The sequence below is a fragment of the Setaria viridis genome, chromosome 3 (assembly GCF_005286985.2).
Source record: "Setaria viridis chromosome 3, Setaria_viridis_v4.0, whole genome shotgun sequence".
Classification (NCBI taxonomy): domain Eukaryota; kingdom Viridiplantae; phylum Streptophyta; class Magnoliopsida; order Poales; family Poaceae; genus Setaria; species Setaria viridis.
The window spans coordinates 37,417,531-37,429,964 of record NC_048265.2 but is presented as its reverse complement, the minus strand read 5'-3'; the positions used below and the strand labels follow the sequence as shown (position 1 = coordinate 37,429,964).

Below are 12,434 nucleotides of genomic sequence, written 5' to 3'. Positions count from 1 at the left end.
TTCAGCTATATAAGAGCTGAGTGATGGAATTTTAATATACTCGTCATCTTGTGTTGTGTCAAGGAGATGTATTTTTATCTTCTAGGATGAAAGTGAGATGTCTCCCATGAATCGCACCCTACTCCATTGCTTCAGTGATAGGCTTCGGAGGTGTCAAGAACTCTCTTGTCATACACCTCTTTCTAGAGGGATGATGTTGAGCAAGGCCATGCCAGAGTAACACAGGAGTAGGATTAACCAAAGGTACATATATCTTTCATTTTGAGAAACGGAATTCATCTCCTTGTCAAAATTCTTTCAGATTACGCAGGTCATGGAAGTAGGACGAGGCACTTGAAGACCAGATGAGATCACGAGCGATGTACCTGTCCTCTCTGTTCCACAAATTCGCTGTGTTTTTAGTGTTTTATATATTTATTGTACATTTTCCATGTTTTCTAAGTGTTTACATGGACAAAATTAAGGTGAAAGCACATTAGTCTTGGCTATAAATGGTGTTAATCTGTGCACCGAGGTCTTGGAGATGTTATTGGAGAAAGAATAATTTGTGAGACATCTGCCATCATGCCAATCTACAATAATATGAAGAATCATTGACTAGACATTTGTCGCGTATAACAACACAGTGAGATCTCGTTGCCGACACATAGGTAATTTACTTGATAAGAAACCGCGCTTCGTATTATGTACTGCCAATAAACAATGGTAACCAGAATACTACTGGAATCTTTGCTTATTTTTTAATCAAATTTAAGTTTATTTTAATTCACAAGTAAAAGCGCGATCTGGCTTGTTAATTCTAATAAATAAATGATTAAAACTTAACTAGGTTAGACAACATAATGTATTGAAATCCATTCAAATTAAGCCGACCATGATTGTTACTGTTTATGTTTGAAATTACAGCGCAACCCTTTGACGAACAATTGATCTATTAATGTATAAGTTTTGCCCAAAATTGATTTGTGGTAATATTGTGACCAAAATTAAGCAAATGAGGTTTCATATGTATGAGATCTGACTTTTGAACATCTCAACACAGAGACAAATGCCAACATGAGAATAGGTACATATCATTCAATTCTTTGCACTCGATAATTGAGATCTTTGTCTTAATCTAGAGGTATATTCACTCTACTTGTTAATATATATAGTTGAACCAATCTAGAGGCATGGACTAGTACATATAATAAATAATTGCATTGAACTGAACTATGCATTTTATGATTTCTGTCCATACGATATTACATCGGACAGGCTATAAATATGCCACATTATATTACAGGAGTCCGGATGGAGTTGGGAGAATAGAGAACTCATAGGGCTTGCTGTGGTAGGACTGGAGGCGTAAGGAGTGTAAGTTCGGCTCCTTTTGTATCTAATTTGCATGGGAATTGACCATAATGTACACACCACCATGGGTCTGTTCCCATCCTTATCAACAAGATAGCTGCCCCCTGATAAGAACGCCTAACCATTGCAATCGAATTTACAGAGGGAGCCATGGGGAGCAGGCTGGCCCGTGACAGGGAGCCGCGAGCAGACAGTGGAATGCCACTGGTTGGGCTGTGATTGGGCCGGGCATCACAGAAATGAGCTGGTAGGTTACCTGCGGTAGGGTGGCTGGTCAGGATGTCACACCTGATTTTAAAACAAAATCAAGTGCTATCTATACGTATACTAGGATTAAATTTTATATAGCGATATTATCAATGAATAACAGTAACAATATCACGTAAAAAATATAAAGAGTCTATCAGAGATATACGCTTAATCATGGAAACGAAGGCTCCAAACTTCACAAACAGACGACTGGGGGTTGCGTACGCCTAGAACTCAGCATCATCTTCACAACAACTTCATAACAGCTTCTTCTTCTGAGCAACGTTAGTTATAGCAAGGGTGAGCACATGTCGTATTCAGCAAGTGTGGAAAAAATATGAATGCAAGGTTTAAATAAGGAAAGGCTTACTAGTTGACTGCATTAAGCATTTTTAGTTGGTCAAATTTTATTAGCACCTAATTGCTAAAGTATAAATATATACCAACCCATAATTAACATAAATATAACCATAAGCATATGGCACAAACATAACCATAAGTTAAACCATGATTTAAGTCCATCTTCAAGTTCAATTATCATGTGAGGGTCCAGACCGTTCTTGACCATGAGCATGGCTGATATATTAATTTTACACTCTGCAGAAGTTGTACATCTTTACCCACAAGTCATGTAAAAGCTTAAAAAAACTTTAGACCCAACCATGTTGTGCTGATCAGGCACTCATCACACTGCCGAGGTGTGACTGCATAGGGACACTACAAGGCCTTTACAAAGATTCCCTAATAAGTGGTAACCTGCTAAGGTTTCAGGTCAAAGCAGAGCATAAACCTCTCTCAAGACTGCGAAGCTACCATAGAGCAGATTAGCCTGAGGGCCGGGCTATACCCCATCAACACCTCCCATCTTGCCCTTTTGGTAAGATTACCCCAAACTAGAGTCTCTAATTAATTAGTCAAGACCAGAGCCATGTAGTCCTTGTGGTTACACTATTTTCCTGGATGGTTCTCCATGTTCCAATTAAGCATGGTGATCTTGTATTATTGAAAGATATAACATAAATAAAATAATTTTAATCATTAAGTTCATTAAAACCATCATAACCAAGTATAGCAGCTAAGCAAATCTACCCAACAAAAAGGTAAAACCCAGGTTAATAAGAAATAATCATAAAAACTAGGCAAACCTTAATAGTACCCATCAAAGTAAAAAATTAAATGCAGAGCAACGCAAATATGATTAAATATAGTTATTGGGACAAAAGCATAAGGGCACACTTGCCTTTCTCCAAAGAATAGCTGCTCAGATTATCTTCAGCTCTTGTTCCTCAAAGCTTTCGAACAACGTTCCTTCTACTCACATCAATTATCGGCACAAGCAAGCATACAAACAAACAAACAAGCATAACTAAGAACAATACATCAATCAAAAGAAAAGCTTTGAAAGAACGCACTAAAGGATAGGGCTCGATTCTAAGATCGTGAGGATGCAATAAATGCTTAAAACGGAACTAAGGTTGAAAAGGCATGGCTATCGAGATGTTTGGATTATTATCAAGCAACAAAGGCTATGTGCTAGAGATATTTTAACTCAATAAAATCATGTGTAAACGTATTTCGAAGAAACACTATGTTAGAATTAACCCAAATTATATTAGTATCCGAAAAAGGTTGCAATAAACTTAATCAAATTTCATTTGTAAATGTGTATGTGTAAATTATACAAATTAAACATTTATTCGGAAATAACTTAGATGAAAACATCGAAGCGCATAGCTTTATGATTCGTATTGAACGAACCAAGTTATAATTAAAAAAACATATTTATATTTACATTAACTAAATTAACATTTAATTATAAAAATTCGAGATATAACCTACATAGCTTTTAGTTATAAAACAAATTAAATAAACATTAATCAATTTAGTTTACTTATGAACAATCATGGTGTAGCACTTAATTAGATTTTATTAGAAAACTAGTCCAATAGGTATTAATTATTAGCACTTAATTATGAAAGCGAGCTAAAGATCTAAATAGCTTTTAATTAGGAAACAAGTGCGTAAGTAATTAACCATATTAATACTTTAAATAAATTTCAAAACACAAAACATGATTAAAACTTGCTTCTAACACGTAGTTGAAGTTGATATTAATCTAACACAATAAGAACGGGTTAAATGGAGCTAAAACGTGAAATCCACAAGCTAAACAAGGTTGAGGGGGTCTAATCATGATTAACCAAAGGTGACAGGGGCCAGCAAGGAAGTTCTACAAGACACTATAAATAGTGCTCGCAAAATTGATAAGGCTCAGGGTTAGCTGTGTTAAAGATCTCGGGTGGGACTGGTTTGCAGGGAAACCAAAAGATACAGGGGGTTTTCTGTGAAAGGCTCAAGACACATTGGTTTATTCTAACTCGATCTTACGGCGGCTTGATTTGATAGATGAAGTGAACTACCGTTTGATGAATTGAGGCTCAAAGAAGAGAGCTACAATGTATCAATGACACCACTACAAGGCCTGTAGCCCATCACCAATTGGTTTGACGGTTCCGGACTAATTAAGTCCTGCATTAATTGATGAATGTGCTACACAGCAAATATATATTGAACTAAACTGAAGGTACTAGCTGATCGATGGGACGGTACCTGTACGTGATTTTGTGATCTATTTTGGTACGATAAAAGAACAAACGAGCACTACATAAGTGTGCTACAAGCTGAGATATAGATTTCTGTCTTCCCTCCCTTCTTTTTTGCCCAAGGGAGATGATAGATGGACATTTCTTCTTGATACTAAAGTGACATATATACCTGAACATGGCGGCCACCGTATACTTCCTACTTGCTTGCTATGATAGTCATAGGCATGGGAGGTGTCAGGAGGTCTCTTGTTGCAAATACCATTCTACACCAATGATCTTCAAGAAAGCTATGTTGCCGTTTGATATGCAAATCAACTATGGGTGACGAACTCCTTTCGTTTGAGAGGCCCGTCTTCCTTCTCCCAATTATTATCCATGATACAGGTTGGCGTATGGTGTGCAGAACTTGGAGGAGTTGCTGAAGTTCCTCACGTTCCTGCGTATGCAATCAACGATTTGGTCGTGTTCTCTTTACATGGTCAGAGTCATTTGAATAGTTATTAGTGTGGCAATCTGTGCACCTCTTTGGAACGGTGATAGTGGAAGTTTTGTAAGAAACATTATCTGTAGATTTAAAATGGTCACTCACGATACTGCTCTTTTTCCCCAGAATGGATTTTTTCTGAATAAAGCGGTCACTTGTCTTATATATAGATGATACATAATGTTTCAGAGTTCATTTTGGTTTGTGCATGATCTTTTTTCCACTTAGGGCCTTGCCCGAATTTCATTACCAGAAGCAACGAAATTACAGAGTCAGGTACAGATTACAACCAAGTTTAAACCGACTGAACTGCAAACAAAAGAGAACTTCAACTGAAGGGCACAAAGGGCCCTCTAGCTGAAGAACGAACCACCAGAAACTGGAGATAGAAAAGCATACACCCAGGAACTTCAACTGAAAGGCACAGAGGGCCCTCTGTTCGATCTTGTTCCCCCGATAGCAGTGGGCTGGGCCGGCAAGTGTGCATGCGCCTCCAGCTGCCAATCCTACTCTGGCTTCCGGAAGCCAGTATCTTATATGGCTTTCCGGTACTTTAAGATTCGTGTGGCCCTTAAGACGATCTCTTCCTCCTTTCTTCTTCCTTCGCCTCTCTCTCGCTCGCTCACGCCGTCACACGCCGCCGCCGCTCGCGGACGCTGCCGTCACTCGCCGGCAGGGTGGGTGGGGGAAGCGGCGGTGGGGTTAGAGTTAGGGTTCGAGGTTGCTGGGTAGGGGCTCCAATGGTCGGCGGCCATAGAAGAGGAGGGTTCGGGGGCGGCGTGGAGGTCCGGCGGTGGTGGCGGGTTGGCCGGTGGCGGAGGCGAGGAGGCGCAGGAGCGCCGCCGGCCGGGCGGGGCTGGACACCCGGTGGGTCGGTGACCCGCGGCGGGGGCAAGAAGAAGGTTGGGGTAGGAAGGGCGGGATCGAAGGCCAGCGGTGGCCAGTGGGCGGGCGGCGCGGTGGCGAGCTAGCCGCCGGTCGGGGCGGAGGACGAGGCGGCGGGGGTGGCGGCGCGCTATGGAGGGAGCCAGAGCGGAGGTGAAGAAGAGGAGGAGTTGGGCTTGATGGGCCGGAAGCCAATTATCTTATCCGGCTTCCGTGCACCATATAGAAAACCCCCCAGCAGCATGCTAACGTGCGGAGGTGAACATGGACCGGATGGGCCATTAATCTTGCTTGAGCCTTGAAGGACTAATAAGCCCACACGTGCATAAGATTTTCAGAATTAGATTTTGAAATTAGAAATTAGTTTTTGAATTCGTGTGATTTTTTGGATTCCGATTTTTGGGATGTTACATAGTGCTATCTCCTCCTCAACTCGCTCCTCCTGAATGGCCACCCTGACGTAGATCACCAAGATGGCGGCGTGATCCCGTGTCATCCATATATCGATAGTGATACTGTGTATTTTTTGATCCGTAGCAACGCACGGATAAATTTGCTAGTACAGTACATTGATTTGCGAACACACCCGTGATTGTCTGGACTTATTATTATCCTTGGAATCCACATTACAAACGGTCAATGCAAGTTTATTGAGAGGGAGCGAAAGCACACATGTACAACTCCACGTAACTCAGACGATGTTTGTAGTAGTACTGTACCCAATTAAGTCACCTAGAATAGATATATACGACCGATTCATCAGAGTAAGTTCTACTAGCACTACGTACAGCTGCACAGCTTGTCATCGGCACTTGAGGTCCGGGTTGTCGAGGAGTGCATCCGGCAGCCCCTCCTGCAGGCAGGTAATGGGCGGGATGGTGGGCGTCTGCTGCGTCCCGTAGGCGCTCCAGCAGAAGGGGTCGTCGACGAGCTCGCCGCTGGCTGGCAGGAGCTCGACCTCGGACATGGTGATGTTGGTGCAGGGCACGGTGTCGCTGCAGGCGAAGTGGATGGGCGCGGCGCGGACGTCGTAGGAGCCCCGGACGTTGGTGTAGGAGACGTCGGTGACGTGCACGGCCGTGGACTGGTTCATGCACCGCTTGTCCAGGCAGTAGTACTGGTCCACGATGATGCAGTTGCGCACGTTCTCCATGACCACCGTGTCGAAGGTGATGCCCGACACGGCGCCCATCCCGCCCTGCCACGTCTTGATCCGCAGGCCGTTGTCCGAGTTCCGGATCACCGCGTTCCGCACCGTCACGTTCGCCACGCACGCCTGCGAGTTGTGCACGCCAAGGCTGCCGATGCTACTAGGACATGGGAGCATGCATCATTGTTTATGGTTTTTTTTAATTGCTACTAGGACAAAACACTAGCCGAAAAACGAAAAGGAAAACAGAGGAAGGAACACAGGGGCCTACAAACCTTATGCCGTGCCCAGGTCCGCAAGTAACATTCTGTATGTCCACGTCGTAGCTCCCGGTGCCAATTGAGATGCAGTCGTCACCTACTCCAGAGAAAATCTCTCTTCAGTCGCCAACACTTTCTCACGGCGTTTATTTTCTTACAAAATTCAACAAAAAACTAGCTCAAATCAGGATCCGCGGCAGTCAGCTACCCACCGTTGCTGATCCTCGAGTTGTAGATGGCGACCCGCTCGGTGTTCTCGACGTGGATGCCGTCGGTGTTGGGGCTGTTGGCCGGCGAGCTGATGTAGAGCCCGTCGACGCGCACGTCGCTGCAGCCGTCGAACCGGAAGTGGAACTCCGGGCTGTTCTCTACCCTCAGGCCCTCCACCACCAGGTTCCGGCTCATGAAGAACCTCACCAGCTGCACACACACATACACACATACCAAGCTGCTGCATTTAACATGATGAATGATGGCGATGATGCAGAGGAAGGACGCCACGGCACATTGCCACATACCGTGGGGCTGTCGCACGGGCCACGCAGCGTGGAGCCGTTCGGGCCCTGCAGAGAGCGAGAGAGAGAGTTTGGGCATGGAGCTTGTGACGACGTGACATGAGGTCAAAGTTGACACGAATGCTTGGGCATTGGGATTGCAACAATTCCCAAGCATTCTGAAATGCCGATGGGGGGGCGTACCCTGTGAGGTTTGCAGGGGAGGTTCCACCAGTCCTCGCCGTTGCCCTCGATCGTGCCGGAGCCACGCAGGGTCATGCCGTCGAGGTTGGAGAAGACGACCCACTGCCGCCGGTTGTCCGACGCCGGCCAGCAGTCCGGCCCGTCCGGCGGCATTAGCACGCCGTCCACCTGCACCACACGCACATTGAAAGTTTGGACCAAGACCTGAACTTGAAGACCATGGCTTTGCAAGAGTTGGAATTGCTCGTTACTTGGAACACGAGGCCGGGCTTGCACGGCCCGGAGAAGGTGGTGGTGGTGATGGTGAAGGTGCCGTCGGATGGCACCAGCAGCACGGCGGAGTCGGAGGCGCAGGCCGCCTTCCACGCCTCCCGGAACGCCTGGGTGTCGTCCGTCGTGCCGTCCCCCACCGCGCCGTACGCCCGGACGTCGAACACGCACGGCTCATCCGGAGTGGCCGGGTCGGAGGGCACAATGCCCGTCGGTGGCTGCGGCGTGACCGGCTGCGTGTCGTCATCCGCTGGCGGAACCACCGGCGACGACACCACAGAGCCCTCCTTGCCGCCGCCGCCGCTCCGGTGCCGGCCGCCGCTGCCACGAGGCGGCTTCTTGTGGAAGTGGCTCCTCCCGCTAACGCCGTAGCAGCAGAATGCCACGGCCATCAACGGCGGCAGGAGGAGCAGCCTAACTGCTACTCCCATGGCCAAGCAAAGCTCTGCTTCAAGAAACAGGGGACAAGCTAAGGTGGTGCGTGCTTGCTGTGACACTGAAGAGGAGAAGCCCCGAGCTCTACGTGAGCGACAGCGTAAGCCGGAATGGTGAGGACAGGCGGTTAGTCGTTGGAAAGCGGAATGGTGAGCAGGGAAAGGGGGTGGTGGTTCGTGGCCGTGAGGCGCCGCCCGGGGGGCCACGGGTCCCGTTGTGGCGACCCGTGAGCGCGGCTTTGTTGCGTAGCTCGCCAGATGTGCGGCTGGGCGCGCGCGCACGGGGCTTTCCTGCCGGATACGGACGGGAGGGCGCCGGGGCCAGCAGGGACTCTCTGGTTGGTTCGCGAGCCTTGACCCCGAGCCGGACATGGGAGCATGCATAGAAAAGCGGCTGCGGTCACGGGCTGATGGACGAGGAGTCGAGGACGACCCTGCTGTCTGCTGCTGCTCCTGGTTCTTGCCGATTGAAGTGGAAGACTCCATGGCCGGCTTTTATTTGAGTTGTGTGGCTGCCGTTTGGAGAGAAAGGAGCAGATAGGAGAGAGGTGGGTCTGCCTGTAGATGGACTGCAACAGGGTGGGAAAATCCCCAATCCTGCACGCGCACATGAACGAGGGCCCCTGGAGGGGTCGCAGGAGGACTGGATCGGCAACGCAGCGATGAGCAAGGCCTGCGAACTCAAGCTCACATCATGGGCTCTCCTTCCCCAGGCGGCGCGGATCGGGAGTAGCCGAGTAGGGGCGGATTGGGAGCAAGGCGGATTAACGAAACTGAAGAAATGGACAGTGTTTGTTTCCTGACATCGGGCTCTTTATCGGGTCACACACGTTGACGAATGCATCTGTGGGCAGAGCACGACGCGGAGGTGCCGGCGGCGCGGCGAGCAGGGACGATAGCGGAAGGGAAGGGAATGAAGAGAGAGGAGGGGGGGGGGGGGGGGGGGGGGGGATAGGGGAGAGGCTGACCTGTGGGGACCACACGTCAGGTGCCACGTCGCTACACAATCAGCGTGCCATGTCAGCTCATACCGAGTGAATCTCGCGTCAAAAATTAGTTGACTCGTCGGTGCAGGCAGAGCGGCAGAGGTGAGATTCACTAGGCTGTTTGATTAATTGCCCAGTTTGCCCGTGTCTCCCATTAGCTGCGTGTTTCAGATTTCATCCTCGATTAGGCTGGCATTAAAATGTTAGCCTAATGGTATGCTCGTATAGTCGAATGTGTAATCTGTATAGGGACACTTCCATTTCATGGTCAGGCAAGCCCTATGCCAATCACCATTATTTCTGAGTTTGTATGTGAAGTTGTTCTTAGATTAGACTCTATATGTGGCCAGGTTGGCCATTCTTTACTTCAGAATTCCTTTCCCTTCTGTGCAGTTTGTTTTGATAAATGCCATGTAGATATGACAGTTCAAGCAGCACAATGTTCATTACTCATTGCAATTCCTACTACATGCATGTTCTTTATATTTAAACTTCATGCATGTTTAGACTTTGGACACCAAATATTTTCAGATATGTTTAGATTTCAGACTTTGGACCCATTGGATTCTAACAGCTGTGACTGTCAGTACTGTCTAATGAAACCTGAAATCGTACATTTTCTTTCTTGAGCAATTTGTGGCAATTCCAGGCACCAATATGCTTTATGAAGTTGTCATTTGTCCATGCACTAGTTGCTTTGCTACCTTGTCTGCGCTATGAAATCATTAGTGAACTATTAGTTTGTTAGAGTTGGCTTCAGTCCAGTTAGATTTATGGCCACTCTTCCAGTCTAAATTATGAAAAATCCTCTTCTCTATTACAGGAAAGATGGTTGAGGCTCTGTCAATATGCTTTGCAGGTGAGCTGTATCCTCTTTCACAGTAGTTGTTTTTTTTTAATTGATGATTGAGTAGAGCAATATTTTTAGTTAGATAGTAGACCAGAAATTGATGCTCAGGTGCCTGGGTGAACAAGTGCACTGAGATTGAAAGCTCTACACAATTCTAGGTGAACTTAGCATATGATGTAGATAGTGGATTTTATCTAAATGATATCACAATTTTAGTCTCATACAGCGCACCTTTTTAGCCTGATAGGAAACTCTTTGTTGTTAAATACTTAGTATACTGTTAACTTGTACCTTTTTCATGCTTCATATTTGCAGAGCAAATCTGTAGAAAATTGCTGACTGAGGATATCCAGCCTCTTGTCTGTGAGAATGGAACTGCAATGATCAAGGTCAGGAACCGTATCCATTAGCCTCCTTTTCTCCTCTCGCATTGCTAATAGCAGCCTTTTGTCCCTGCACATTAATCTCACAGCATCTATTGGTACAGTTATACCATGATGTGCAAATATGAATGATAATTCCTCTGTATTACTGCATAATGTGAATGTCAATTCCCCTGTATTACTGGATAATGTGAATATCAATACCTCTGTATTACTGGATAATAGTCACTAACTGTTACTTGCCCAACCAGAGTGTACTGTATAAATTTCTGATTAAATGATGGTCGCTTGATCAGGTAAGGAACATGATATATAATGTTAATAATTGTTAAACCTGAAACTCTAGCCACCATGCTTGCCTTGATGCCCTGTCTCAATGCACTAAAACGGTCATGTCGTTAGCAACTAAGACTTCGAAATGCTTTAGAATATGACTGAGCATGGCAAGGATGGTATTTTTTTCTTACTGAAACAAGGACTCTGGATCTTGACCCTATGGTGATACTAACGTAATCTAAAAAAAAACTAGATAGCCATGCATACATTTTCTAAGTACCCTGATGTGATGATATTTAGATACTATTTATTAGAATAAATGCTAATTCATTGTTGCTAATGTGTCGAGAGGCTAGAGTTTCTAGCTACCCTTCAACGTTTTCTGTTAATATTTCAAAACTGATTTCTCTACCCACTTCTTATTGATGTTTATGGCTGCAACATTGTTACATTCTTTCAGGTTCATTCAGTATGCCTAAACAAGTGGTTTTACTGTTTCTGACCTGGAAAGGAATGAAGCTCGCATGCTTTCAGCCTCCAATCACAAGCCGTGGTCCTGATGCTGGTTCCATGAGCTCATTCTTATTTAGAAAAAAGTCCATTTTACTCTCCTCACCTATCCACTTTATCACATAACCCCCTAAACAGCTCCCCTGAACTATTTCATTTGGTCCAATCTACTTCTAATTAGATTTCTCTTTTTTGTTTCTTCGTGTATGAGTTGAATTTTGAATTCAACTTTTGTAAGCATATACAAAACATGATGCCTTATGCTAGAAAATTATAATAAGAATTTTTATGATTATTTTTATAGGTTAGAAATATTTAATAAGAAATTAATCTTAGATATGCAAAACTGTACGAAAAGTAATCATATAAAAATTCTAATATATTTTTCTAACATAGAGCATCATGTTATAAGTCAACTAACAAAATCTGAAATTAAAATTCAATTTTTACATGAAGAAACAAAAAAGAGAATTCTAATTAGGGGGTAGATTGGACCAAATGAAATAGTTTGGAGGAGTAAGTGGACAAAGTAAATAGGTGAGGGGAGTAAAATGGACTTTTTTCTTCTTATTTTGTATCTGTATTTAACTGAAGATTTGCTCAGTTTGAATGTTGAGCCTCTTTGCTTGACTGGTGTACTCATTTCTGTGCTAAACTTCTACTCAGTAAATTTTACATGTATGTATGTATGTATGTAGATATAGAGGAGGAACTGTGATTACCCAAGCAGGCAGCTCCAAGAAAGTGGTGTGCTTTTTTTTTTGAATTTTTATACACAATGGGGACGCATCCAGCCTAAACAAGTCTCGGATGAAGGCAAAATTGAAGATGTTTTCTGGCTAGACATGCCTCCAATGACCCTCATCAGAGACGTGTTTTGGCTGGATACGTCTCCGCTAACAATAATTGGAGAAGCGTTTTACCTAGATACGTCTGCAATAGCCATAATCGGAGACGCATTTTGCCTAGACACATCTCCGATAGCCATAACCGAAGACGCGGATTGTTAAAACCCCATCTCGGATTAAACATATTGGAGA

At 45.0% G+C, this 12,434-nt stretch overlaps 1 protein-coding gene across 2 annotated transcripts; it reads right to left on the bottom strand.

The window, feature by feature from the left end:
- Window positions 1-6,146: 6,146 nt before the first annotated feature.
- Window positions 6,147-9,264, bottom strand: LOC117847449 (polygalacturonase At1g48100). Of its 2 annotated transcripts, none has more exons than XM_034728665.2 (6): window positions 7,937-9,264; window positions 7,686-7,853; window positions 7,506-7,550; window positions 7,200-7,407; window positions 7,003-7,084; window positions 6,147-6,887 (listed from the first exon to the last, which is right to left on the bottom strand). In XM_034728665.2, exons 1-6 carry the CDS (start codon window positions 8,873-8,875, stop codon window positions 6,380-6,382), a joined length of 1,950 nt encoding a protein of 649 aa, XP_034584556.2. In that variant the 5' UTR covers window positions 8,876-9,264; the 3' UTR covers window positions 6,147-6,379. The 2 variants fall into 2 exon arrangements, with proteins under 2 accessions (XP_034584556.2, XP_034584558.2); XM_034728667.2 differs by having other exon boundaries at window positions 6,147-6,884; window positions 7,937-9,261.
- Window positions 9,265-12,434: the final 3,170 nt, after the last annotated feature.

What these genes read in the sequence shown, in the direction of transcription:
- LOC117847449 (XM_034728665.2), bottom strand. Translation starts at nt 8,875, where the DNA reads ATGGAGTCTTCCACTTCAATCGGCAAGAACCAGGAGCAGCAGCAGACA. An exon ending in GCCCGTGCGACAGCCCCACG is followed by an intron (nt 7,408 to 7,505) that starts GTATGTGGCAAT and finishes GTGTGTGTGCAG; the next exon opens with CTGGTGAGGTTCTTCATGAG. An exon ending in CAACTCGAGGATCAGCAACG is followed by an intron (nt 7,085 to 7,199) that starts GTGGGTAGCTGA and finishes TCTCTGGAGTAG; the next exon opens with GTGACGACTGCATCTCAATT.